Below are 27,188 nucleotides of genomic sequence, written 5' to 3'. Positions count from 1 at the left end.
TACATGCAGTAGCCTCAATAGGTAGTAAGCAACCATAACACAAAAATATAAGTTGTTTACCTTTAATTAATTGGGTCAAAAGCGGCTCCTGACTATTTGCTTGGTTCGTTTAAAAACAATGGGCGATGATGGTGCACACTGTACACTGTACACGATGTATAATCCCCATTTGAACTGAAACCACAATACATTTTGCTGGCAACGTGGCTAGGTAACAACAGAGTAACTACTTCAATGGCCAGAAATGGGATAATTCATAAATTCTGTGACATTTAAACCACAGCTTTAAAACTAAGTAAGTAAATAAGGTATAGTATGACAACATCATAGCGAATCACACAAGTTTCAAGTAAAAAGAACCAAAAATAAGTTTAATATCTTTCACTAGAGACTTTCTGTTGCTGATCAGAATATGTGTGACAAAAAACTTAAACAAATAACTGGAAAAATCTTTCATAAGACCAAATACGGTTGCTTCCATGCAATAGCTAAATGCTTTTTAGTTTTGAAACTTACTACATTACCAAAAAATATCCAAAACCTTTTACATTACAACACTAACACCTCCTCGCACCACCACCAACAAGACAAATGCAAGAAGCAACTCAACTGATTACGAAATCTGATTGAAGCGGATTTTGATTCAGGCATTCCATTCGCGGTAAGTTTTCGTTGCAGCGAAGTCTAGAGTGCGTGTTTTGAAGTCACCGACAGATCTTGGAGCCGATGAAGCTTTTTTTCATGCCGTTAAACTTTGCTGTGCCAAACGCTTGTTCCAGACTTACTTAAATAAACTAAGATGTCTGTAAACCACAAAACACATAAGTTACGGTGCTGCTTTGACTTTGTTAGAACAAGAAAATAAAATTCAGCAGCAAAATATAATCGCCCAATGAACATTACCAACATCAATTAGCGAAATAAATAAATTATATGTCAAAAAGATATGTTTAACATGACTAAGCTACTTTTTGCTTGTCCAAATTTCTGCAGATTAAAAATTGCAATAAATCATTACTTGGGTAATTCCCCCTACCAAACTGGATGAGCAAACATTATTTATCCGGGGAAGATTTTAAAGCCAAAATATACGAAGGTAAATAGTCTGGAAGTGCTTTTTAATTCCGTTGTTTACTTTACTGAAGGGTAAAACTGTGGCTTTTTAAGGTTTTTTTTACTTTGTCTGTTCACTTATAATGTAAAAGTGATGTCACAACTAATGAACCAAGGTAACCTGCCTCCAAAAGTTCCTTCACTGAACGACGAGTCTGTTCGGTTCCAAGTTGAACTGGAATTTGTTCAGTGTCTCGCAAATCCAAACTACCTAAACTTTCTCGCTCAACATGGATACTTAAAAGTAAGAAAACGAAATTCTGCCATCTGAGCTACCTTTCAAATTGTAACTTGTGTATGAGAAAACTATTATTTGCCAAAAAAATTGTTAATTGTTTTATTCAGTGGACAAAAATAGAGTATTGTTTTATTTACTACTGCCAAACATGTAAGATATACCTGTGCGAAACTCATATATTTGCCCATTATCTATGCTTTAATGTGAAGGTGTTACTTACTACTGGTAACTTGACAAACAGAGACTTCAAAATTCTCAGTATTTTACTTTGTATCACTTTTTAACAATTACTGCATTTAACAGGAAAACAATTTTGTGAACTATTTGAAATATCTCCTTTACTGGAAGGAACCGGAATATGTAAAATACCTGCGCTACCCACAGTGCATCTACATGCTCGAACTGTTGCAGTACAAACAATTTCGAGCCGAACTGGTTAACACACCATGTGCAAAGTTTATCGAGGATCAGATGTTGCTTCATTGGCAGTTCTACACACGGAAAAGAATCCGCATGCAACAAGCTATGATGGACGCAATTCGACAACGACAGGAGAATCAAAGCACGACTGACACGACAGCCACATCGACCCAACAAAATATTAACATGGCTATAAAACCTTAGCACTGACTTTTATTGTTATTTTTTTATCTTTTTCCCTTTTTGTTTGGTGCATCCAACAAAACAAACAGAGCAGAGGTTACCCACAATAACAAATCTTTATCATTAACAATAAAAAACCTTGTCTTGCACTTCACATGGATTAAGACTGGTGAAGAGACATAGAAAAGAAATTCATATACAATGGGCCATTCGCATGCTTAATCAGACATAAAATTATGGTTGAATTTTCTCTCACTTGGCTGTCTCTTATCTTGAATTTTCCAACAATACTTACCAGTTTATTTATCGCGACACACCAGTGATTGTTATTCGCTACAGCAAAACCAGATGACATCACCATACTTAAGCATACACACATAGAAAAGTTCTAGCTTGAAACTTTGCTAACAAGGGAAATATTTTAAGCATTGAGTATTCGTAGAAAATCCTCTTCGGCGTGCTTCATCTTGGCTATCTCTGTTTCCATTTGTTGGACCTGAAACAAAATGTACAAAGGATGTTAAGGCTTAAAAAAGAATCGAGTCATGAAGTGATAAGCAAGTTGCAGACAGTGCACATTGTTTCTACCTATATGTGGTTTGTTGAGATATGGCTTTTCAGGCTGTTATTCCCAAAACAAATTGCAGTGCCATTAGATAGCTGCACTGATGAGACCTTGTAGGTGAAAACAGTGTGCATTGTCTGCAGCTTACTTATGTTCGACTTGCAACACAACTCTGAAAGTGTGTGATGTATCTTTTGATAAAAGCCTACAAATTCATGCAATAAAGTTTAAAGATTCACACCAACTATTAATTGTGTGTATATGGCAAATACTTAAAGCCAAATGCAGAAATAGCTTGCCAGAGAGTTGTTGGTGCCGTGTGAAGCAAGCCTAAAAGCTAAATTAATCTTGTAATATTCACACATGCAAGACGATATAGTATTGATTAGAAATTTAGAGCCGAGCCGAGTACTCGGCACCGAGCATCGCTGTTTTTGGTGCTCGGTCGAGCAGTTGCACAAACTGACCATTAAATTTGCATATTCATGCCCTGCTAACGCGTGAATGTCTGCAAACAGCAGATAAGCAACGTTTGCAAAATTCGCTCGGTCAACAAGTTCAAGGCCAGGTTTGCAAACACAACTGGCGGCTGGCGCCTTGACTCATGTTATACACAAAAACAAAATGATATAAAACCAGTGGCTCAATGAGTTTTCGAAATATCTGTTTTAGTTTGTATCGTCAGCAGTTCACATATTATGGGATCCTGTGACAATAAATGGAAGGTGTTGATAATATTTTGTGTCCTGGTGCCAGTTTTAATGGTTGACGGATCAAGAAGACTTCGAACCCAAAACAACGGGAGGTACTTATGTGTGATAAAGTTTACCTAACTAACTAATGTGATATGATGTGTCAAATACGGTAAGCGTGTATAAATAACTGTAAGAAACACATCGTATGAACAGCGGGGGGTTCTTTGGCGAGTTGAAAAACAACTGTTGACCCACAAAAATTGCTATTACGTAACTCCAGTTTTGAAAACAAATCCCCAAGCCTAAGAAATTCAACACAGTACAACAATTTAGTCAATTTAAGGTGGTTTGGTCAACAAACTTTTTAGATCATCCAAGTTGTTTGGAATTTTTCTTCAAACTTTTTTCAATTCGTTGCAGACAGAGAACTTATCGATGGCGAGACACCGCCACTGCGCACCGGATTTTTGCCCACCGACTATTCAATGCGATCGCCTGAAACACACATGACAACGGAAACTTCCTTATAGCTCCGTACGTTGTGAGCGCGGGTCTTTCATTGACTTTACACGGAGCCAGAGGCAGAACCCAACAACAACTTTTTGACACTCTCGGCTACGATCATCTAAGTCGGTGGGTTAGGATTTGGAATAAGCTTAAATTCAACAGACTATAAAAATAATGTGCTACTACAAAAATTTCCTGGACCATCGTGAGCTTATTGCAAACGATTCTAGTTGCGGATAATATTTACCAAACTTAAGCTTCCAGTACACTTAAATCAGTTTGTGTTTTTCGAATGGCCATTCATCGGCGAAATATATTGTTTGTGTTTACATTGCTTAACGAAAAACACAAACTGCTTTAAGTGTAGTGGAAGCTTCAGTTTAGTAAATATTATCCACAACCAGAATCGTCTGCATTAGGCGCATGCTGGTTCAGGGCGATTTTTAGGGTCAAACTAAAATAAGAACAAGGAACATTCTACCACTTGTTTGGGGTTAGCTCTTATGAAAGCAAAACAAATGTTGTTAAAAAGTAAATAAAGAATACTAAAAGTGTAAAGTTTGTGAGAGAAAGTATAAATTCCCATGGAGTCATGAGAATCTTAAAGAACCCAACTTTTGTACTTCGTAAGCAATATCCCGAATAATTTTGTCAGTTGTACTGCACAGGGGGCAGTTCTGAATCGAGCAGCATGTAATATCCAGTTGTGGGATTCAAATTTTTTGTCAGCCGGTTTTGTAACAAAAAGTCAACTGACAGTAACCAGTAATGCTAACCGGTTCGCTGATCCCATAAAATTTTGTGAGACGGTTCCATAGAACCGGTGCGAACCAGCTGAATCCCACCGCTGGGTAAAACTGAGTAAGGGTGGCATTTTGAATTACCACAAGTAAATCTGTCTTGTATTGGCACAAAATTTGTGTCTGTAACTGTCAGTAGTTTTATGAGAAAATTACTGGAAAGTTTGACACAGTCCTTAAACTCCTCCTTAAATTTGTGCAAGTATTTTCCCACTTTTGTAAATGTCATTTGATAACAATGTTTCAAAATCTTGTGCTAGTGATCAACCTTTCAATCACACCAAAATCCCACAACTGCAAAGACTTCTTTATCGGATGGTGTTTGAACGAAACCATGGGTTCACACTGACAGCTGGAAACAAGTTATTTGGAGAAGAGACCGCTACATTCAAACAAGCTTTCCTCAATGACTTAGCACGTTACTACCAAGCTTCATTGGAACAGGTTCACGATATCAGCAGGGTTATCATACAGTCCTTTTTTCTAAGACTTTTTCATATTTTGAAGGGCAATGTTTTTTTTAGTAAAGTGTATTGTCCTTATTGCTAAGAAATGTCCTTGTTTTTGACATGGTTCCTTATTTTGTCTTATTTTGCACGAAGTATTTTGTACGAACAAGAAGTTGCTGGAAAAAATTGTTTCAGGCAACATATATTGCATTTGATATGTCATGGCTCATATAAATGCAAAGTTATGTTCAGAAACGTTTGTTACCTTTCACATGAAAATTTAATTTTGGTCCTTGCCTAAATGATCCTTTTGACATCCACCAGTTGCTTGCAAGTGCATTTAATTTGCATGTAATAACCATATAGCCTACGCCAGTGGTTCTCAAACTTTTCTTTGTTGCGACGCCCCTGGACAAGTTTTTCAGGACTTGCGGCGCACCAGCAAATAAAAGTTAATGAGAAAACTACTATTAAAGTTGTGTTTATTGATACAACAAAAAGTCACGAAACGGAACTATTCTACGACGCCCTTGGAAAATTGAAACGACTCACCAGGGCGTCGTGACGCACAGTTTGAGAACTACTGGCCTACGCAACTGCAAATAAATATGCTGATGATGATATAAATTCTACTAAATGATTTTTTGCTGATCTTACAAAACCAACATCTGCCAATATAACAAATCTTCTGTTATATTTACCAGGTTGATTTTCGAAACAATCCGGGTGAATCTAGGAACACCATTAACCACTGGGTGGCAGAAATGACAAACAACACAATCCCCGAAGCATTGTCAGCCGGCTCGATTACACCAGAAACTAGTTTGGTCCTGGTGTCAACTTTGTATTTTAAGGTAACAAAAACATTTGGACTTTAGAATACCTTCAACAGAAAACCTGAGTTACAGTCACTGTTTTTAAATACACGACTCATTTTGGGGACTTAAATTCTATTTAATTGCATAGAGATTGTGAATTAACAACATAATGTATTGAGGATTAAATATTCCATATTATAGCATATTATGGTCAATAACTTTAACAAACTTGGCAAACAGTATAGCTTGTAACTATCCATAATAATCTGCACTTAAAAACAAAAATCTAAAATAGTGAATAAACGCCTTCAATTGGCCTGGCATACTGTGATGCAAATGTAATCATGTAGACCTTAACATCTAAGTAGGTATAATGTCTGCCATTGAAACAACATTTAAATTGTTACCAATGTGTTGATGGTTTAATATTCAAGATAATAGTATATTGTGGTAAATATCTTGAAAAAGCTCAAAAAGTTAATATTGAATACATACAGTCTGTGGTGGGATTCAGCTGGTTCGCACCAGTTCTATAGAACCGTCTCACGAGTTTTTATGAGATCAGTGAACCGGTTAGCATTACTGGTTACTGCCAATTGACTTTTTTGTAACAGAACCGGCTGACAAAAAATTGAATTCCACCACTGCTTACAGTCATAGTTAACATATGTTGCCCTTGAAATGACATTCAAATTGTTGCCAATGCAACACAGGGTCAATGGGAACAGCCGTTTGCCGGCACAATGAGGTCGTTATTTACAACATCTGATGGGAGAAGAGTTCAGACTGATTTCATGCGCGGAGTATTTACCTTAATGATGGCGGAGTCAAAAACAATGAAATTCAAACTACTGGAATTGCCGTACCTGACAAGTAGGTTAATGTAGAATCTATTTCTTTAGGATGAACAACTTTTGATATAAACACAAACTATTAGAAAGACAGAAAGTTTTCTGTACAATAAAAGGTCTGAAAGAAGAAAAATACACAATTATTTCACCAAGGTAATGCATGTCCTAGTAAAAAACAAATACTTTTTCTATACATGCAGCGTCGCAAAACTGCAAAATGATTATGGAGTTGATTGTTCCTACTAGCAATAGTGCTTCGATCAGACAAGATATTGAAAATAATTTAAATGCATTCAAGTTTTACAAGGAAACCCACCCAAGGGAACTTGAGAGAGTAAGTTTGTCCATATCAACTGATGTTAATATAAAGGTAACAAATATACAACACCACTATAACTGCTGCACAACAAAACCTACAAATCATTTTTAAAATTGCTTTTCTAACTTGTTTCATCAGAGTTTGATTTAAATCACAACAATATACATCTACTGATGTATAAACTGTTGCTGCCAGGCATAAAATATAAACTAAACAATGCCCTTCTGCCAAGTGTACTGTTTTAACCAACATTTTAATGTATAAGCTATTGCTGCCAGGGATAATATCAAGTTTATAGAGCTCTTCTGGCAATTGTATTTTTATTCCGACGTTTCGACGTCCTATACAGGTCACCTTCATCAGGGTAAATAACACTGAATGCGATTAGTACAGTGCAACATTTTAATGGTTAAGACCCTGACGAAGGCGACCCGAATAGTATGTTACAAAGTCATTCAAAACAACTATTTGCCAGAAGAGGATTATTTGGTTGATATTTATGTACATTTGCCGATATTTATCTATTTGATTAACCTATAAAATGAGGCTATACTTGTAGGTGACCCTTGAGATGCCAAAATTTCAAATCAAGTTTAAACAAGATTTGGTTGGTGTTTTGAGCACTATGGGAATCCAGGACTTGTTCACAGGAAATTCTGATCTGTCTGGAATAAGTGACAACGGTTTAACGCTCAGTTCTGCTGAGCATAGCACTTATATGAAGGTAAGCAGAAACATTGTGCTGAAAAGACTCAACCTATGTTGGAGCACTAAAACAGAAACTTTCTATGCAATGTTACTCTGAAGTTTTAAAACCAATTACAGTGAGAAGAAATAAACAAGTATCAGTTCAAACAAGTATATAAATGCCTCATATTAGTGAATTATGATTGGTATACATTAGTGATGCACTGAAGAAATTAGCAACACAGGGAAACATGACTACGCCAACCAATACAGCCAATCTCTTATCACTAGGCGCGCTGATGAGACCTTATAGGTTGAAACAGTATGCACTGTCTACTGGGAAAAATATTTGCTATTGCCACCAGGTGGATGAGCAGGGCACAGTAGCAGGAGCAGCATTTGCTCAAGCTGCATCAAGAATCCTCGACACACCTTTCCAGATCAACCACCCATTCTATGTTATTTTGCGCGAGCATTTCAGCCATATGCCCATGTTCATGGGAAGAATTATGGACCCTACAGCATATTAGTCTGCTTCCTTACCATCACCAACTAGCCCTTGTAACTTGGGTGTTTTCCAGAAGGTAATTATCAAATGACTTTGGTTTAATGCATACATATGTAGCTCTGCTATTAGCACAGAATACAAATGTAATTTATATCACAGCCTTTGGCCCCGTACTAATATTATCTTAGTTTCACAAGGTTTGTTGTTTGCACATGTTGATAATGTTTGTGTTATGCTATGTAATTCTGCTAATTGTATTTGATGCCAGTATTTGTACAATTGTTTGACTAATTCTTATGATCAGTGATGCATTTTGTAATTTTGCTGCAGATGCAATAAAACATGTGACAACCAGTTTACTTGTAGTATATTACAAAAAGGCAAGAAGGAAATTGTTGAGTAGATTTCTTCTCATAGTGTATAAACCTTGTACAAATGCTTTATGTAAGTAAAACAACAATCCAAGTTTTCAGAGACTACCAAAGCAGAAATGTGTATTATTCTTACAGTTTAATTTTTTTGTCATGTCAAGTAATCAATGTCAGTTGTATAGTACGAAAAGGATGGACGTTTTTATTTTTGACAAATGTTTTTGCAAGATAAAAAATCAAAAACAAGTTGTTTATGTCGTAACTCTAGGTAGGGAGTTAAAATGTAGCTTGCTAACAAACAAAATTGCAATAGTGCTTGTAAATGGAGAATACAGTGTGATACAGATAACATAGAATTTCTGGTGAGGTTGTTTCTGTATAATCGTTGTTTGGGATTTTGATTTATTGCTAATTTGTGATTATGAAGCACAAAAGGTAAGTAAAAAAGGAATAAAAGTGAAGAAAAACAAGAAGATATAATTCAAATAACCTTGTTTGTCTGAAAAGGAAACCAAAAAACTCATCCAAGTAAATTCTGAATCAACATCTGAGTGAATTGCAGTAAACAACACAGAAGTATGTTGAGGAGCTTGTCACAGATAAAAAAAGTCAATATAACGCGATGTTCTCAAGAAATGTAAACTGCCTCAGGCAAGATAAGGTGTAAGCGTGACATATATAGTTGCTGTGGTTTTACTTACGCAGCATGCGAGCAATGGCTGACAGCTAGTAAGGTCAAAAACGAAATGATTCATATGAGCTGCAAATTTAAGCAATACAATTTTTTGTTTTGTATATTTACAAAAAGTTACAACTTATTTTTTCTTAGAAATAAATGTTTTTTGTGGTTGAAGTTTAGAAAAGAATTAAAACTTGATGGAATAACAATCAACTTTAGAATTAGAAACACAGTGTTCAGTGTTGTTTTTGTGTCAAAATTTAGTACTGGATTAGTGCATGTTTATTACCAAGCAAATAAGTGAATAATGAATTGGATAGTTGTGGCTTGCATTTTTGTCGCTGGTTTAGTTGTGCGCGATGTAAACCCTGCAGAAATCACTGCTGGTGGATTTATCGACGAAACAATTTGCAGGTGATATTTTAATGATAAAATTGACACCTAAAAGTTTGTGGGGACAAATGCATCAGCATAAACTCTACAGCAAATTGTAAAATATAGAACTTAAACAACGCATGTTTCCAAACAACAGGCTAAATTTCATGTTTGCACACATATATGACAGTTTGTCTGTTTCTCACTGTTATGAAATAAATCCAACTTAAAAAAATGATATAGTTTTACAAGCAAATTTTGGTTTTTGATGTCACTGATAGTAACACAGTTGATGGTAGAAATGTTGATTAACAGTTTGACCTTTCTTACATTTTTGCAGAACTGCTGACTTGGCTGAAATCCACAGAAAGTTTGCCTTGGAGCTGTACAAAGAAGTTTCAGCGTCAGAAGGAGCCAATAAAAATGTTGTTTTGTCACCAGCGATAGTAAATATGGGACTTTCCATGTTGTTCATGGGAGCTACTAACGACACAAAGAAAGCCATGACCGAAGCTTTGTATTTGAAACATTTTTATGAAATGTAAGGGATATGTAAACATTTTTTTTACCCTGGGGGTAAAATAAATATAAGTTAAGTGTGTTTCACTAAAACAAGGCAACAATCCTGAAATGGCTGCGCAATGTTGAAATATTATGGAACATAAAAAAAAGTATCACAATTTGTGAATAATGACTGGGTGCTCTACATCCATACCCCGGTGATTCGGCAAGTCCGGGCTGTTCTCAGATTATTTTCCACATATTTCACAGTCAATGACTTCAATACGATAAATAAAAATACATATTTTTTAAAGTACTGACTTGATAATTTAGCTTTTTCTGCTAACAATTTTTTTGATCCAAAAAACATCACTAAATCGAGACAAAACTTAATTGACTATTTATTTGTTGACAGGAGTAATTTCAAATTTCTTTTTTGTTTCAGGAATGAAGAGAAGCATGAAATAGCCTGCATTTTTAATGAGTATCGAAACATTGATAGTAATTCCCCTCTTACACTGGAGTTAGCCAGCAAATTATTCGCAGACTCAACACTAACACTTGACGAAACATTTCTAACGCTTACTGGTTTGTTTGGATCTAAAATGGAGAAGGTAGAAAGATGCACATTGTTATTTTCTGGAAATGTTTAAAGCTACAAGTCTGCTGTAGTTTGTTGCTTGCAAAAAAACATAGAAGTCCAGTACATTAGTCACGCAATAGTATTTTCTATTTCCAAACCTTTTACATTAAGTTCTTAACTAAGCAACACCAAAGAACAACCACACTATTTCAAAACTCAGCAAGTGAGCAAAAAAGGTAAGAAAAACAGGCAATGAGAAAATTTCTGACAAAAGTTGCAAGTATCTTAAATATTAACTGATGTCTCAACAGAGCTAGGCAACTTTACCATATTCTGTTCACAAAACAACATTTGAGTTGGTTTTAGGCCTTTTGTCACTGGAACTGAAAGCTGCATTCATGGGAAATATATATTTCCTTACCTAAAATTAACTGATTCTGTTTAAAATTAGAACAACAATACTCAAATTTACTAATGAAACTTGTGTGTATGCCCAGGGACATTGACATTCAACGAAATAATATAGTTACCTCAAGCAAAATTGACCATGATTTTTCACCCTAACACACAAACACGACAGAGAAACTAATCCCACATTTTAGGTTAACCTAATCAGATTTTCCTTCCCACATTGTAGGTTGACCTTCATAATGATACGGAAAGTGCGAGAAATCACATCAACAACTGGGTTTACAAGAACACAGGAAATAGGATTGAGGAATTGTTTCCAAGCGGAACTCTAAATTCCCTCACAAGACTTGTTCTAGCAAGTGCAATCTACTTTAAGGTAAGTGCTACAAGCATTTGAAAACACATTACTTTTTAATTTGTAAGCTCTGTTTCAATTTATTCTTGAAATTTATACCTGGCGTAAGGGCTAGTGATGGGGTTCTACAAGGGAAATAGGGGTTCTATTCCCTAAACTAATAAAATTTCAAACCACAATGACAAAATACTTGTAACTGAAACCTGAAGCTGGAATCACCCTGCCCCTTGCTTGGTGGATGAAAGCAATGGCCCAATCAATAGTCCTGTATTTGTATGATATGCTCACAACTTTGTTTTTTAAGTCTAATGTCATTAGAGACAAGCTAAGTTGTATACCAAGTAAAAAGAAAAAAACAAACATTTATTTAGGGAACATGGAAGGAACCATTTACAACTTTGAAAAATGGATCATTCGACATTTCAGAAAATGAAACAACAACAGTAACTTACATGAGCGAGAAATTAAATACCAGATACATTTATGATTCTGAGTATGACATAGAATTGGCCGAACTACCATACAAGTCACTCCCCGGTAAGCAACATATTTTTAACATATAACACTTGTGAGATGAAATACATTAGTTTAAACAGAGACAAATGTTAACACATTATTCAAAAATATGTCTCTGTTGAGTAAGCTGCAGACAGTGCACACTGTTTCGACCTGTAAGGCCACAAGACATAGGTCGTATTGGCTAATGTAGCCATCTAATGGCACTCCAGTTTGTTGGGAGTAAAAGGCTGAAAAGCCATACCTCACCAATTCTGTTTGATGCCACAACTGGACATTAACCTCATAGAAAAACTGGTTCACATTGTGCATCACTTATATGTCGAAACATTGTGCACTGTATGCAACTTACTTATCATTTATTGGTTTGATGTTTTTGTATGTCTGTGTTATTTTGCAAAAGCGAATTTTAACTGTTTTCTCCAAATCAAATGAACTTCAACTAAAAATAGGAAATATATATAAAAATAAAATATAAACAAAAAACACAAAATTAGGGTAAATCTATATGTAAGCTATTGCTGCTCAAATTTTCTACATAAAATGCACAACACAAGCAAACACAACTTTTCCTTACAGGAGACCTACAAGTAAGCATGATATTGATTCCAAGCTACTACACATTCGACTATCTTGCAACTGAACAACAATGGACGTCAGGTTATCTGCACAAAGCAATCAACAAACTGATGGCTAAAGAACCAGAAACGGTATATGTTTATGATGGTTTGGATTGTGTAAAAGGTTTAAAGTAGCTATAGTGCTAACACCAACAACTTAATGTAACTGCTGTGAGGTAACCGCTTTGTTTTTCATTTTAGACAAGTTTTTGCATTTCAATTTAAGGAGAAAAGTAAAAAGAGACAAACTAGTACAAGTCAAACACGTATATAGCACCAAATTAAACACACACAACACCAAATTAAGGACACATATAGCACCTCATGTAGTCAGGATTATTACCACAATTTTCTGAATCTACAAATTGTAAAACACAATTTTCAACAGTGAACCCTTCTTAAAGTCAACCAAAAACTTCCCCAATATCTCATAGGTTCCTGAAATGTCAAATAACTTTTTTCTTTCTAGGTGCGAGTCAAAATGCCAAAATTTGAAATCTTTGGGGATTACGACATGAAACCACATTTGTCGGCTATGGGCTTTGAGAAAATTTTTCAACCTGGTGTTGCAAATTTCTATGGAATAAATGGACAACGAGACTTGTTTGTTGACTCTGCAGTACACAAGGCATTTCTGAAGGCAAGTTTTCAAATACAACTGTTAAAAAGAAATGCAGACAGTTGCTGAATAAAGGGGACTGATTGATAGGTTGTGAAAAAACCTTACAAAACTAGATATTAATGAATTTTTGTGTATGTCCTTCAATACTTATTAAACAGATTAAACCCAACAATTCAGTGGGTAATTTTTTTTAAATATTATGCTGCTCAACATAAAGAACATGGCCCTTAGCTTAAGCAGTGGTGGGATTCAGCCGGTTCGCATCGGTTCTATAGAACCGTCTCACGAAATTTAATGAGATCAGCGAACCGGTTAGAATTACTGGTTACTGTCAATGAACTTTTTGTAACAGAACCGACTGAAAAATATGACTTTTGTGATAGAACCGGCTAAAAAAAAATTTAAATCCCACCACTGAGCCTAGGTCAAAAACTATACTTTCAGAATTCAATGGGTTCGCTTTGTTATTAACTGATACTTTTGGTGTCAGGTGGATGAAAAAGGTAGCGAGGCTGCCGGTGCTTTTGGTGCGAGCGTGGGATTTCTCAGCCTTCCACCACAAGTGGTTTTGCACAAACCATTTCACTATATCTTGTACGAGAAAACCACTGAGACCTTTCTCTTCATGGGAAGGGTCATGAACCCTAACCTTTGAACTTTCGATTAAGTTCACAATTTTTGCTTGTTGTTGTATTTGCTTGTTGTTGTGTTGTCAGTTCCAATTTTTGCTGCTTTTGATTTGTGAACAATTTAAATGTGATGTAAATAAATTATTATGAGCACATATTTGTGAATATTGTTCAAATACAAGTTCATGTGACAAGTGGATGAAGTGTTTGTTGTTTAGGAGTTCAAATATGATTTCACAATGTTAATGAACAAAGATTTTTCCACACAAGTTTCGAAATGAGCTTGAGTCAGTGGAATATTTTTAAATTTGCTTGTTGCTTTAGAGCGTGATGTCACAAGCTTGAGGCCGTTGAGAAATTATTGTTAATTATCGTCTTGGAAAAGTTATCAGGTTTAGCATAGTGAATTTCAGGAAAAAAGATTTAAAAGTATCATAACACATAGGGATGTGCCCAAACTGCTAATGTTCTGTTTGGTCGAGCACCGGCCATCTCATGTTAATGCTCGGTGCTCGGCCGAGTACGCTCGGTACATTGTGGCATCACAAACATTCTTAATTCCAGCTAGTTTTGTAGCATTACAAGGTCCCTTACATCACCAGCGGTGTGTTAAGCTGTACAGGCCCTAGGAATATGTGTTATTCCAACATCGGATGCATTTATTAAAACAGTGATTTTTGTTCTTGGATAGCCTTGTGAACACTTGCTTCATATGTTAGCAGGGCATGAATGTGCAAACTTAGTGCTCGGGTCAGTTTGTGCAACTGCTCGGCCGAGCACCAAACAAACACCAAAAACAGCGATGCTCAGTACCGAGTACTCGGGTTCTGGCTCGGCTCGGCTCATCCCTAATAACACATTAAACTAATTTCCATCCATGCTTAAATGTTGTTGTCAGTTTGGCACCAAGCACCAAAATCATGAAAGCTTGGTTCAAACATGCTGTCAACAGACACAAGTAGTTCTTGCAAGTAGCAAATCTGGCATGAACAACCACCCTTTTATCTCCATAGCAACGACTTAAAATGTCACCAACCTTTTCTGCATCGGCAGTTTGAACATTTTCAGGAACTTTGCTCTTGTATTCAGACTTTGACATTTTTTCCTTCAAACTCGTGAGTTTTTTCAGCTGTTCTGCTTGTTTCGTTCTGAGTTTTGCTATTTCCTTTTCAAGATCAACTATTCCCTGTGAATAAGTAGTGTTGAATCAATGATTAATATGTTATCATAAATCAAATAAAATTCGAGAGACAGAATTCGAAAGGAACACTAAATATGGGTCCATTAATTGTTCTTTCAGAAAGAATTGGCTGGTGCATATAGCGCTAACAAACAAAGTCATTGTGTTTTATTCAACATTTTCCAAAGTCACTTTGCTATTTTGAGTAAATGGAAAGGAATTCCAAGTATTTGAAAAAATATTTTTGAGAGATTTGACAACAGTACTATCATTAACTGTATATTAAGTGGCTTTTACCAAGTCCACCATGCTTGTTGATAGCTTACAGAATAGATGTAAATAAAGTGAAAACATTGAGATAACATTTACTTCATTCAAACAATACATCAGCGCAAGAGACACAACCTACCTTTAACATGAGGTTGACGTCACATTTGTCGTTTACAATGGCAACAGCGCACCCTGGTGGGGGTTTGTTGTCGCCAGTGAGCACTTCCACTTTTGACGAATAGGAGAGAGTTTGTATGATGGTAGAATATTCAGTAGCAACTCCAGCTTTGTCATCATCCGTGCAATGGACATATACTGGGAGAGTAGATATGTATGTTTTTCAACATGATATATTGCATCATAGCAAGAATTAAAGCTCAAATGAAATTTAAGATATAAGAGCATTGAGATATACAGCTTTCTATAAAATCATAGGAACTTCAAAGAAAAAAGAAGAAAGATATATAAAGCATTGGAAATTGCTACTTTTTAAGAAATCAAATAACTTTTAAGATATAACAGCCTTAAGAAAACTACTTTTAACAAAAGCTCATGACTTTTAAAGATATGCCAGATACAAAAAAGAAAAAGTACACAACAAGTAAAGATGTAAAAGCATAGGTCGAAACAGTGTGCACTGTCTGCAGCTTATCAAGTAAAGATGTGTTTTAGGTTTATACAAATAATGTACATGATGATGCTTACATTTAGCTTTGGTCTTTGTTAGATTGTATTCTCCACGTAATGATCGAGTTACTTTGACGATATTCATCGCAAAATCCATCTTTGCCTCAATCACATCATTGGACCAATCATGCTACGGAAACACAAGTTAAGCTACGTCTTAAAACATTAAAAAGTGAAAACTACCAATTTACTTTTCAAACAAACTTAATGTCTTGATTTTACATTCTTCTTTTAGACAATTTTTTGATGTGATGGCAAATAATCAAATAAAATCGAGAGGTGGCTTTCTCGCCTGCTTGCAAATGTGCTACATGTGCCATATGCTGTACTTGTAACAGATGTGCATGTGTTACTTATAATTTTAATTCAGTTCCTTTTTAGGTAGCATTAAACAAAATAATAATAAAAAATCAAACCTGTTTAATATCGGCCCACTTTGAAACCATCACACTCGGGGTGTTATCCCCTGGTCGTCGTGGCAACCGTTGCCATAGCTCCTCACATATAAACGGCATGAGGGGTTGGGTGATTCGAAGAGCAACCTCCAGACAAGTGTACAAAACATTGCGTGATGTGGCGATTGCTGATTGGTCATCGCTTGAAAACACTGGCTTCAAACATTCCTATGCAACAAATACAATTAGTAAGTCGATCATGTTTTTCCCAAATGCCAGGGAAATTCAAGTCTGTTAACTAGAACTTTTTGATTGGACATGTAAAATATTTGAATTGTATATTTTGTGAAAAAAACAAGTAAAGCTTTACGTGTGCATGAGGACTTTAAATGTCTAGTCTACAGACTTGTGACCATGATAAAAAAATTTAACTCTTAAATTGGATAAATATATGACATCTACAAAGTATTTCACACACTAAAAAATCAATTCATCAACAACAATTGTAATCATTTGAATTAAACAGATTTTAGAAATTAGTCAAACTATATTCTTTGTAAGAAATATGAGAAGTTATGAATAAACTGACCAGATAAACATCGCACAGCTCGTAAAGCCAAAAGTTGAAGACAGCAGTTGTGTAAACTGGGAACTCGTAAGTTTCAAGACCTTGACTGGAAAGTTTGATCATTCTCGATAGTTTGCTTAAAATCCATCGGTCGGCTTCACTTTCATGACCTGAAGTCTGAAAAATCAAGTAAGGTTTCTTTGCAAAAACAGTTTTGACGTCTAGTTGAGCAAACATACCCCGGTTTATTCCAGTAAATAAAAGTTTATTTTAATCTAATAAACAATTTAATAACTTGGTTATTCATTGTGTCAATACAAATATAACAACATTTTTAAATTTTATATTTTCTTTAAATATTTCTCCACCCACCTCTTGTGACTGATTCGGTGCAAAATTTTCACCCAAACCTCTCGTTGCGAACTTAAAAGCATTCCAAAGTTTGTTGCAAAAATGTCGGTAGCCGAGAATTCGATTCACATCCAAGTTGATGTCTTTGCCTACAAGACAAAACAAATTTATGAAACATTTAGGTTACAACAAATCAGTTCAGATTTTGTACTGGTCTTTCTATTAAGTATGCACTTCATGGTTTTAAAAATCCTAACCAGAAACAAATAAGCCATTATATTAGTGTAAAACATTTCCACTTTTCTATTGGCATTAGTAATTTTTTTTACATGTATTTACCTGTATTAAAGAATTAAAACAATATTTACTTTACAGCAAAAACAACTCAGGAGTGGTCTGTATTACTAAACAGCTCCTAAAGCTTTTTATAATATCTGCCATCTTTTGGAGATTTTGAAAAAATCGCAGTAAAAGATAAATCAAAATTTTCAACAAGCATCATAGATGTCCTTCAACCGACCTTGACATGTATAAGCACACAACGCAAATCTGAGTGCATCACTTCCACACTCAGGTATTCCATTTGGATAATCCTGCTTCTGACCAAGCTTTGCTCGCTCAACTTCTTTCTGATCCAAGTTGCCCGACAACAAGGTTTTGTGAAGCTCCTGTCAAATTTTAGTGAAACATGACAAAAAAAAAAACCAAACAAAAAAAGGACTATTGTCCCTAACGTAGGGGCAGTGACTTTATTCCCAGAAAAGCTGGTTTAAACAAAGGTTTTTGGTGCTTCAAGCAAGCTAAACATGACAACAGCTGATAGGATTGTCATACTCTTTGGTAGCATTATTATTTTTCAAGTGATTAGATTGAGCGCAAACTCCATTAGCATACTTAATGAACAAATACAGTCCTTTGGTAGAAAATAACATGAAAGTTAAAATCTCTTTACCTCCAGTGAGATTCCTGCAACAACATCGAGGGGGTCGATCACATTCCCGAGCGATTTGCTCATTTTACGACCATGAGCATCTCTCACCATAGCATGGAAATATACTTCCTTAAACGGAAGTTTGCCTAAAAGATTTTTTTTGGTTTTGTTAAATTTGAACTAAAGAGAGATGACTTGTTAATGTTTGACTTATTATCTCGGTAGTTATAAAACAGCACACCAACATCAGGAAATTTATTTTAGTGATTGTCAAGATGTTGTCCTAAACCATAAAACATCTTACAAATAAAACTTTAGCATCCCTTAATCTTGGTACTCCTATTGCCCAAGCTATGATGTATCGTACATTAAAGTTAATTTTCTCACCTGTCAATCCCAGAGCAAACATGACCATTCTTGCAACCCAGAAAAATATAATGTCATGACCGGTTTCAAGCAAAGTGCCAGGGAAAAATTTATTTAAGTCTTGTGTCTGCAAAATTAAAGGTTGTGTCAAAATTTATTACATCTTTTAAATAAAACAATGTTAAATATAAGCAAAACTCTGACAGTGAAAAAGGCACAGAGTTTTTCAAAACCAGGTCACATTAGCTACAAGCAGATTAAGTTTTCTGTGTACCTGATTTGGCCATCCAAATATGGAGAAAGGTAGAAGACCCGATGAGAACCAAGTATCCAACACATCCTCGTCTTGTCGCAGGGAGATCTTTGTCGGACAAACATTAAATCGTTCTGCAGCTTTTGTTCGAACTTCCTCCTCATTGTGACCAGACATCCAATATTTCCCATCCACTTCCTGATTGTTTAACACATGTTTGATTGCTTAAAACAGTGAGCATCCTTTTTTGTAAGGTTTTATTAGTGCAGCTGGTGACAAGAGATATGCTGTACTGGCTTGTGTCACCTTATGCATCCTTAGTTTGTTGTGTCACTAGCCAATACGGCCAAAGTCGTTTCACCAGCTGCACTGATGTGACCTTATAGGTCGAAACAGTGTGCATTGTCTGCAGCTTCCTTATCATGTAGTGGATATATGCTTTCATGTGATTATTATTAACAAAAACACATAGAATTAACAAAACATAAAGTTAATATTATCAGTCAAACAACATGAATCCCTGTGGCATATGACCAGAGGAACTATACTGTACCATCAACAAGTATAATCTTAGAACAAACTGACCATTAACAACCAGCACTGTTTTTTTGGTCACTTTTAGTATCAGTAACAGAGAAACTTCACAAAACTCTTAAGCAAAAAGCCACCAACCTCTCCAGGTGGAACACTTGGGTCATCAACGGTTACAAAGTAAGCAGGAATCCTATGGCCCCACCATAACTGCCTGGATATGCACCAATCACGAATATTTTCAAGCCAATGGTACCTAATACACAAAATATGCTATAAAATCAACATATTAAACCCACAAGTAATGTACTTTGTCACAAATATAACAGCAGATAAATATGTGAACATCAGTTACACATATAAACAGAGCAACACAGATGCTTTTGTGTTTTTAGCAAAAACAAAGATGGGAATACGAAAACTATGCAGGCAGGTAAAATTTCAACTAATTGTGTAATTGGTATCAACATCTTGTGAGTAATAGACAGAAATCTGGGACCACAGTTATTCACAGTGTGTTTCCAACATGGTTTGCAGTAAGTAGTTTGAAATAAATTAAAACCTTGTTTAATTCACAGTCTATTAATGTAGTACAGAGGTTAGAAACTTTAAACTGATGCCATTCTTTCATTTTATTGTCAAAATCACCATGGAAACCAGTGCAACAGGTAAAATTATCAACATTGTGACTAATAACCAAATATCAAGGACTGAAGATCCTGGTTCACATTGTGTTGTGTTCTAAGTTGTCAGGTTTCTGGTAGCCAGTTTGCGACCAATCGAAATGCAATTTTGTTGCACAACTTTTCATGAAAAACACTAACCAAGTCTTGCAATGCAAATCAGGAATAATTTTCAGGTCTCCGTTCCTTACAGCTTCAACTCCCTGCCTGGCAAAGTCCTTGCAATCCATAAACCATTGGAGTTTGATTAATGGTTCAACAATGTCCTTTGATCGACTAAATGTCACAAAACAAAGCTGCATTAGTTCTATTTTCAAAAACCTGTATTGTGTAGAAAACTGCAGCAAAATTGCTTTGTAAAACAATATGAAAAAATAATTATAAACTATAAACTTTTTCGTTAAAAAAATAAAATAAACATAACAGTTTTAAGTTATATAGTAAAGCAGGGGTGGGCAACCTTTGTTACTGGGGGGGCAAATACAATTGCCAAAATTAGATCGCGGGCCGCACCTGTGTATAATTACTTCGTTGCTTTCCAAATATGCTTAACTACAAGTAAAATTCGCATTTGATTCTAGCCACATATTGCAGAAAAATAGCATCCAGCGCATTAATCTGCTCAAAAATATGTAATAGTTCGGCTCGTTTGTCTGTACATTTCAATATCAAGCGTCTCTGCGGGCCGCACAACCTTTAATCAAGGGCCGCATTTGGCCCCCGGGCCGCAGGTTGCCCACCCTTGTAGTAAAGTGTCTCAATTTAAAATCAGAGAATGCTTCATGTATTACTACATTTATCTATTTTGCAAAACTATATATGACCAGGCCTTTTAACAATTGTTTATTTTTTGTATTCTTGCCTGCATATTGGTACAACCATTGGGTTTTCTTTAGTTTCCTTGTAAAGCCCCTTTTCTTGCAACGCTTTCAACACAGCTGTCCTCGCATGAAACCTTTTCATTCCGTCGAACTCGGTGTTTGTGTTGATCACAAGCCCGTCGTCCGAGAATATGTTTATGAAGGAAAGATTGTGACGCTAAAAATTTAAAAGCAGGCAAGTATGACTTGTGTAACTTGACATTAAGCCGAAACCAATCTTCACAACTGATCATTACTGTGTCCAGATAATATAAAATGCTGTCATATATAAAGATAGATTCACAATTTTCATCATATTATAAAAAACATTTTCGTTTGCCACCAACAGTTAAAAGTAGACATTAAAACTAATCTCACAAAACTGTCAATATGTCAAATTGCCAAGTCAATAACGATATGGAAGAGCTATCATAATATATCATGCTTCATTCACCTTCCCACACTCGTAATCATTAGCGTCATGTGACGGAGTAATTTTGACGGCACCGGTCCCAAAATCTCTCTCCACCATTTCATCGCACACAATTGGAAGTTGTCGGTCGCAAAACGGATGTTGGACTTTCTTGCCGTGAAGATGCTGTGGATTGTAATTGGTGAGAATACATTTAAACATGGCATAAAGTGCTTCTTTTATGACTACGAAAAAATGTATATTCCTAATTATAATGTGAATAAATTGCTGAATTTGTGATACAAGGTATGGACTTTTTTCCAAAAATAAATGGAAACTGTCCCGTAAATATGTAAATTAAAAAAGTTTTGGTCTAAACCACATAAATAAATGCAAAAGAATCTAAAAAACTCTTAAATTGGATAAGTATAGTATTTCTGATTCTTATGGTGAAATCAAAGCAGTCATTACTAAAATTAACATCATAAAATTTAAATGTAGAGTTTACAAGATTACACAATATTTCCACTCTAGGTAATATTTTTAAACACACCAACCTTATATCGGTCATCTTCAGGGTGGACAGCAACACCGGAATCTCCGAGCATCGTCTCGATTCGAGTTGTTGCAACAATCAACTCCTCACCAGGGTTGCCATCGACAACAGGATATGCAAATGAGATGAGGACACCAAATTCAACTTTTTCTTCGTAACCTGGCACGGAGAGCATCGTTCGACCTGGGAGTTCTTGCTTATTCACCTGAAATGTGGTAAATATTCTTTATTTTTTCACCAGCAGACATATTTGAACCAGCAGACATATTATTTTAGAGTAAGCAGTACACACATATTTAGAACACTTATATTCAACTAGTTTCAAGGGGAAAAAAACTAGTATTTTGTTTAGCCTCACATCAGTTGAATGACAAATTTGTTAAATAACACTTATGTTCTGTTTACAATTCTGTTAATGTTTTTTAGTGCCCATGTTTTCAAGGGTCTAATTTTTTTTAACATGCATGCATTTTCAGTCAAATAAAATCTGATTGCAAATTCCACTCTACTTTATACTAACCCCCAAACTTGCTAATTTGAAATTTTGGGTAATTGCAAGAACAAGTTTGGCCAATTGAGAATACTGTTAACCTCTATAGTGAAACCAGTGTTAAACAAACAAATCAATATTGTTGGTGAAATAGCAATAAGGCAAGTTGCATTGCATTACACATATTTGTACCTCAATATCAGAAATAGCAGATTTGAGAGTGCACGACCAGTTGACGAGTCGATTACTGCGGAAAATAACCCCACGTTCGTGCAATCGGATGAAAGTTTCTTTCACAGCAAAACTTAGTTGGTCGTTCATCGTGAAAAATTCACGACTCCAATCTAACGTGGATCCGAGTCTTCGAAGTTGGTCATTGATTCTGTTCCCCTTTCTATGATGTAACAGAGAAAAAAATAAGCCAGCATGTTCTTTGGAAAAAATATCAATATAAAAAATATTGAGGCTAAATGTTGTATATTTTTCCAATGATTTGTCGATGTTCTATATACATTACTTTCAGTTAAAGCATAAAATAACATTGTGGCTTCTTAAAGTTTGTTCACAAATGCAAGGAAAATAAACACCGATACAATTATGTTCACTCCCAAAGTTTATCAACTAACTCTCTTTTCCACTTCCACACTTCCTCCACAAACGCTTCACGACCGATATCATGCCTCGACTGTTTCTTCTCGCGCCACAATTTCTTTTCAACTACAACCTGAAATGACAAACAGACATAAATATTAAAGCCACAAGCTTCTCAGGTGCACATAAGGTCACATACCTGTGTAGCGATACCAGCATGATCGGTTCCTGGGTTCCACAAGACAGTTTTCCCCATCATTCTGTGCCACCTGAACATAACAAATATGCATTGTTGTTCATGGGCTATCAAAGATATGTTGTAACAGTGCACAGTATTCCTGTGGTGTATGCCCAGTTATGGCATCAAACAGACTAGGTGAGACATGTTTTTTTCAGCCTTTTACTCCCAACAAACTGGAGTGCTGTTAGATGGCTGCCAATACGGCGCATGTCTTGTCACCAGCTGCACTGATGAGACCTTATAAGTTTGAAACAGTGTGCACTGTCTGCAGCTTAGTATCTTTTTAGCTTAAGTAATGTTCTAACCCACCTGACCAATACATCCTCCACTGTGTTAGTGAGAGCATGGCCGAGATGGAGACTTCCTGTAACATTCGGTGGAGGCAAACAAATCATGAATATCGGGTTATCGTCGTAAGGTGTTTCACGCTATAATGCAGTTACATACCAACATGTTATAAATGTGTTTGCATCCAACAACTACAGGAACATTTTAGACAAAGTGCCACTCTACCAAGCTACCAATGTAAATTTATGACCAGTTTGCATTTCACATATGGTTTAGTTGCAAATATCTTTACTGCTTATCAACTATTCCATTAATATAAAAAAATGATTGTGATAAATTTGATACAAAACCATATTCAGTTATACATGTTATACTTCACACTTACTCCATATTCTGGTTTGAAGAATCCTTCTTTTTCCCACCATGAATACCAGGCAGCTTCAACATACTGTGGACTGTAACTGTCAGGTAATGAATCTATGAATTAACAGATTGTGATGAGAAGTTTATTTGTTGATCGACTGGTGGAGATGTTCACCGCATTTCACCTGTGATGTCTTTCTTGTCACCGGGTGGGGTGTTTTTCTCGTATTTGATGACTGTTACCTTTTTCTCAACTTTCTCAGAAGATTTGCTTTTTTTGGCCTAAAACAAACATCATTTTGGTAAAGGATTGAAATCAAGAAACAAATGTTATGAAAAACCTCTGGGGCATTTTTCTTGTCCTGCATTTTCTTGTTAAACTTTTCCATCTTTTCTCTTTTCTTTGCTTCTTTTTTAAGTTGAGCAGCCGACTTTGGCTTCGCTTCATTTCCAGTGTTGTTATTTGCTTGAGTATTCCTAAATATTAAAAAAAAAATTCAATAGTACATTAAAAAATGAATGAACACATCAAATAACTGAATACTGTTTTTACAAATTACATGTTACTGTTTGGTGGATTGTTTAATACTGATATTATGTTAAAACGTCTGCAAGGTGTAACCTACAAGTTCTCTGTCAGTTGTGTTTTTAAATATGTTTTATTGAAAAGTATGTAGTAAAATTCCAAACATATGCTCTGATTGCATTCCATACTTACATTAATGCTGTAGACAGAAAACATTTTACTGTAAGTTAAGTATTAAATTTTGCCCAAAAACAAACTAAATTTAAAAATCTTTTTTTTTCACAAATGCTTAGCTTTTTACTCAATTTAAACCACATAACTTACAATAATTCGTCGAGCTTTGTCTTCATTCCCTCAACAATTTGTTTGTTGTATTTTGGAGTCTCTTCACACAAAGGTACCTCATCTGCAGCATCGCCACTAGCTGGGTTGGCGAGCTCTTTGCGGAATTGAGGTTGATTGACAATCGTTCGAAACCATCTTGTAACATTCATGTATTTGTGTCTCTTTTCCGGACCCAGAAGCTAAACAGGAAACACAGCAGTAAGTGACAGTATTGGCTACTTGATTGCTACATTGCAAATATAGTTATTAGACTGCTAAAGGCCTAACCCAGCTAATAATTGCCACATGGTTACGGAGTGTGTGAACTTATTTTACCACATTTATTGGAAAACTTTACACACATCAACAGTTAAAACTTTTTACTTTACAAGTAAAGAATATTATGTAAGAAAACTAAGTATTTTAAGACCAATTTCACTTTCATAACTGCATATTTGGGCGTATTATTGTAATGAAATGTGTGATTGTTTGTCTACAATGCATAAGAAAGGTGTTTAAATATTTGTGAAATCACCAAAAGTATATTCTACTAATGTATAAATACTTTTCCATGAACAAAATCAGAATATTAAAATAGTCACACTTCTGAAAAAAAGTAAAAAAGACATAAAGAAATTCCTTTTTAAACAGAAACAAACATGGCTAACAAAATAAACCAACAACCAATTGAGACATTGACCAACCAGTTGATATGCCAGGAACAGAGCTGCAGCGCATGAAACATCTGCTTGTGTTATTCGATTGCCAACCAGGAACATATGGTGAAGAAGATAATCATCAAGAAGTTTGAGGCATTTATCCAAATGTGAAATTCCATTGCTAACTTCCTGCAATAAAAAATGCTCTCAATTATTTGTTGTTGTTTAACTGACCATGAATATCAGATGGATGATTTATGTGCTTATTTGTTTTACCCAGCAAATTAAACTCAACTTATACAAATAACAGACATTTAAACTGGATAAAACTACAGAAAAACTACAACATAATAAAGCATCCAAAAATTTGCATGCTACAAGCGCTCTCTCAGAATTAAACAAGTTTCCTCCATCTAAATGTATTGTTAGGCTACTCAAACTATGATAGTTTCAAAAGAAATTTTGTATTTCATTAAGACCTGTTTATTGTAGTTTCGGAGCCCCAAGAAGGGAAATCCCCATATGGCAACAGAGGGGTGTAATTCCTTATCGGCAAACTCGATCCATTGATAAATTTCAGCTTGTTCTCGATCTGATGTTCCCCACTGAAGATTGTTGCTCAACTTTCTTGCTATTGAATTGCTGTCCGTCAAAACTTGACCATTTTCCTCATACCTGAGATGGAATAAATTGATAAGTGTGTACTTGAACATTATAAGTATTATACTGTGTGGTAGAATGTAAAGCAGATGTTTGTCAACTTGCAAACACAAAGCTGTATGAGTCAAATATTAAAAGATAACATCTGTTTTAAACGTAACAGGGCATTAGTCATGGTATTTTACTGAAAGAATAATACCGTTTTTTTCAGACTGTAAGTACATTCTGTTTATGTTTTTCACGGCCTACATTATTTGATTTACACATAAGTTTAAATTGCTATGTAGTTTCATAACAGTCGGAGACCATTGTTTAGCAAGCACGCACTTTAAACACAAACAACACAACATATTATGATTATTTTGGAACGTTTTTCACAATTGAACCATCTGAAATAACAATGCCTGAATAAATGTTTTAATACCTTGGCACTTTCGATCCACCATTGAACGCTTCAACAATTGTTTCAACTTTAGTTTCACTGAAATTTGCAGCCACACAAACTTTTAAACAAAAATAATTGGTCTTGTACTCAGGCAAAAATAGCTTTGCCATTTTGTCCCCTTAAAACAACCTACAACCAAATATTGTACTCATCAATAAGTGCTATTATGCTTTTTTGACTGGTTTATATAGTGCAACATAAAATATAACAACAAAAGTTCCTCTTTTTCTCGTCTGGATGATGCAAGTGAAAGCAAGTTGAACTTTGCAGCATTGGAAACAAACAGAAAGCGTCAGCAAGCTGCAAATAGCAGAAACCACATGATGCAACAAACTAGAAACGAAATTTGCGTTTTATGAGCCAAAATGTAAATACAGCCTGACCCAGTGTGAGAATAACCACACTGATCCACGTTTTCGCAGAGGCAAAAATAAGACGAAATTTGGTTGTAAAAATACTGACAAAAAAGTTTTAAAATTCTTCATTTTTTCTGTTCATTGTTTAATACAATAATAAACTTACAAATTTTGCTGCTACTTTGGTCTGGAATTTGGAAAAACACAGGTTTACAACTTTTTACGTAATGTTTAGTTTCGAGGTCTGTGGTCGTGCAGGCATGGAGTTAATCATGCGTAACGTTGTAGTAACAACCGGCGAAAATTGTAAAAAAAGTAAACAGGTTTAATTAAAAAAACAAGTTGTGACTATAAAACTGTGTTTTAGGAACTGGACAGACAAGTAAC

At 35.4% G+C, this 27,188-nt stretch overlaps 4 protein-coding genes across 4 annotated transcripts; 3 read left to right on the top strand and 1 right to left on the bottom strand.

Moving 5' to 3' along the window:
* The first annotated feature begins 1,035 nt into the window (after positions 1-1,035).
* On the top strand, positions 1,036-2,103 carry LOC145204005 (mediator of RNA polymerase II transcription subunit 31-like). The gene is made up of 3 exons (XM_080076400.1): positions 1,036-1,096; positions 1,168-1,357; positions 1,655-2,103. The coding sequence occupies exons 2-3, from the start codon at positions 1,208-1,210 to the stop codon at positions 1,973-1,975; spliced, it is 471 nt and encodes a 156-aa protein (XP_079932526.1). The 5' UTR covers positions 1,036-1,096; positions 1,168-1,207; the 3' UTR covers positions 1,976-2,103.
* Positions 1,968-26,605, bottom strand: LOC145204002 (valine--tRNA ligase-like). Its single transcript, XM_080076397.1, has 27 exons — positions 26,425-26,605; positions 25,820-26,015; positions 25,386-25,529; positions 24,682-24,881; positions 24,173-24,308; positions 24,017-24,113; positions 23,854-23,945; positions 23,490-23,608; positions 23,139-23,208; positions 22,975-23,072; positions 22,541-22,742; positions 21,860-22,063; positions 21,345-21,488; positions 20,893-21,068; positions 20,172-20,306; positions 19,489-19,603; positions 18,838-19,014; positions 18,585-18,690; positions 18,219-18,343; positions 17,787-17,934; positions 17,288-17,415; positions 16,937-17,092; positions 16,369-16,575; positions 15,971-16,082; positions 15,405-15,580; positions 14,852-15,001; positions 1,968-2,450 (listed from the first exon to the last, which is right to left on the bottom strand). Exons 1-27 carry the CDS (start codon positions 26,553-26,555, stop codon positions 2,376-2,378), a joined length of 3,819 nt encoding a protein of 1,272 aa, XP_079932523.1. The 5' UTR covers positions 26,556-26,605; the 3' UTR covers positions 1,968-2,375.
* On the top strand, positions 3,624-8,507 carry LOC145204004 (serpin B3-like). The gene is made up of 7 exons (XM_080076399.1): positions 3,624-3,847; positions 4,782-4,965; positions 5,675-5,824; positions 6,502-6,661; positions 6,840-6,973; positions 7,518-7,682; positions 8,011-8,507. The coding sequence occupies exons 2-7, from the start codon at positions 4,837-4,839 to the stop codon at positions 8,173-8,175; spliced, it is 903 nt and encodes a 300-aa protein (XP_079932525.1). The 5' UTR covers positions 3,624-3,847; positions 4,782-4,836; the 3' UTR covers positions 8,176-8,507.
* On the top strand, positions 9,343-13,970 carry LOC145204003 (serine protease inhibitor-like). Its single transcript, XM_080076398.1, has 8 exons — positions 9,343-9,617; positions 9,919-10,119; positions 10,525-10,693; positions 11,300-11,449; positions 11,800-11,965; positions 12,524-12,654; positions 13,034-13,204; positions 13,677-13,970. Exons 1-8 carry the CDS (start codon positions 9,511-9,513, stop codon positions 13,839-13,841), a joined length of 1,260 nt encoding a protein of 419 aa, XP_079932524.1. The 5' UTR covers positions 9,343-9,510; the 3' UTR covers positions 13,842-13,970.
* Positions 26,606-27,188: the final 583 nt, after the last annotated feature.

Source organism: Phallusia mammillata, chromosome 8 (genome assembly GCF_965637545.1).
Source record: "Phallusia mammillata chromosome 8, kaPhaMamm4.hap1.1, whole genome shotgun sequence".
NCBI lineage: Eukaryota > Metazoa > Chordata > Ascidiacea > Phlebobranchia > Ascidiidae > Phallusia > Phallusia mammillata.
This window is presented reverse-complemented; position numbering and strand designations above follow the sequence as displayed.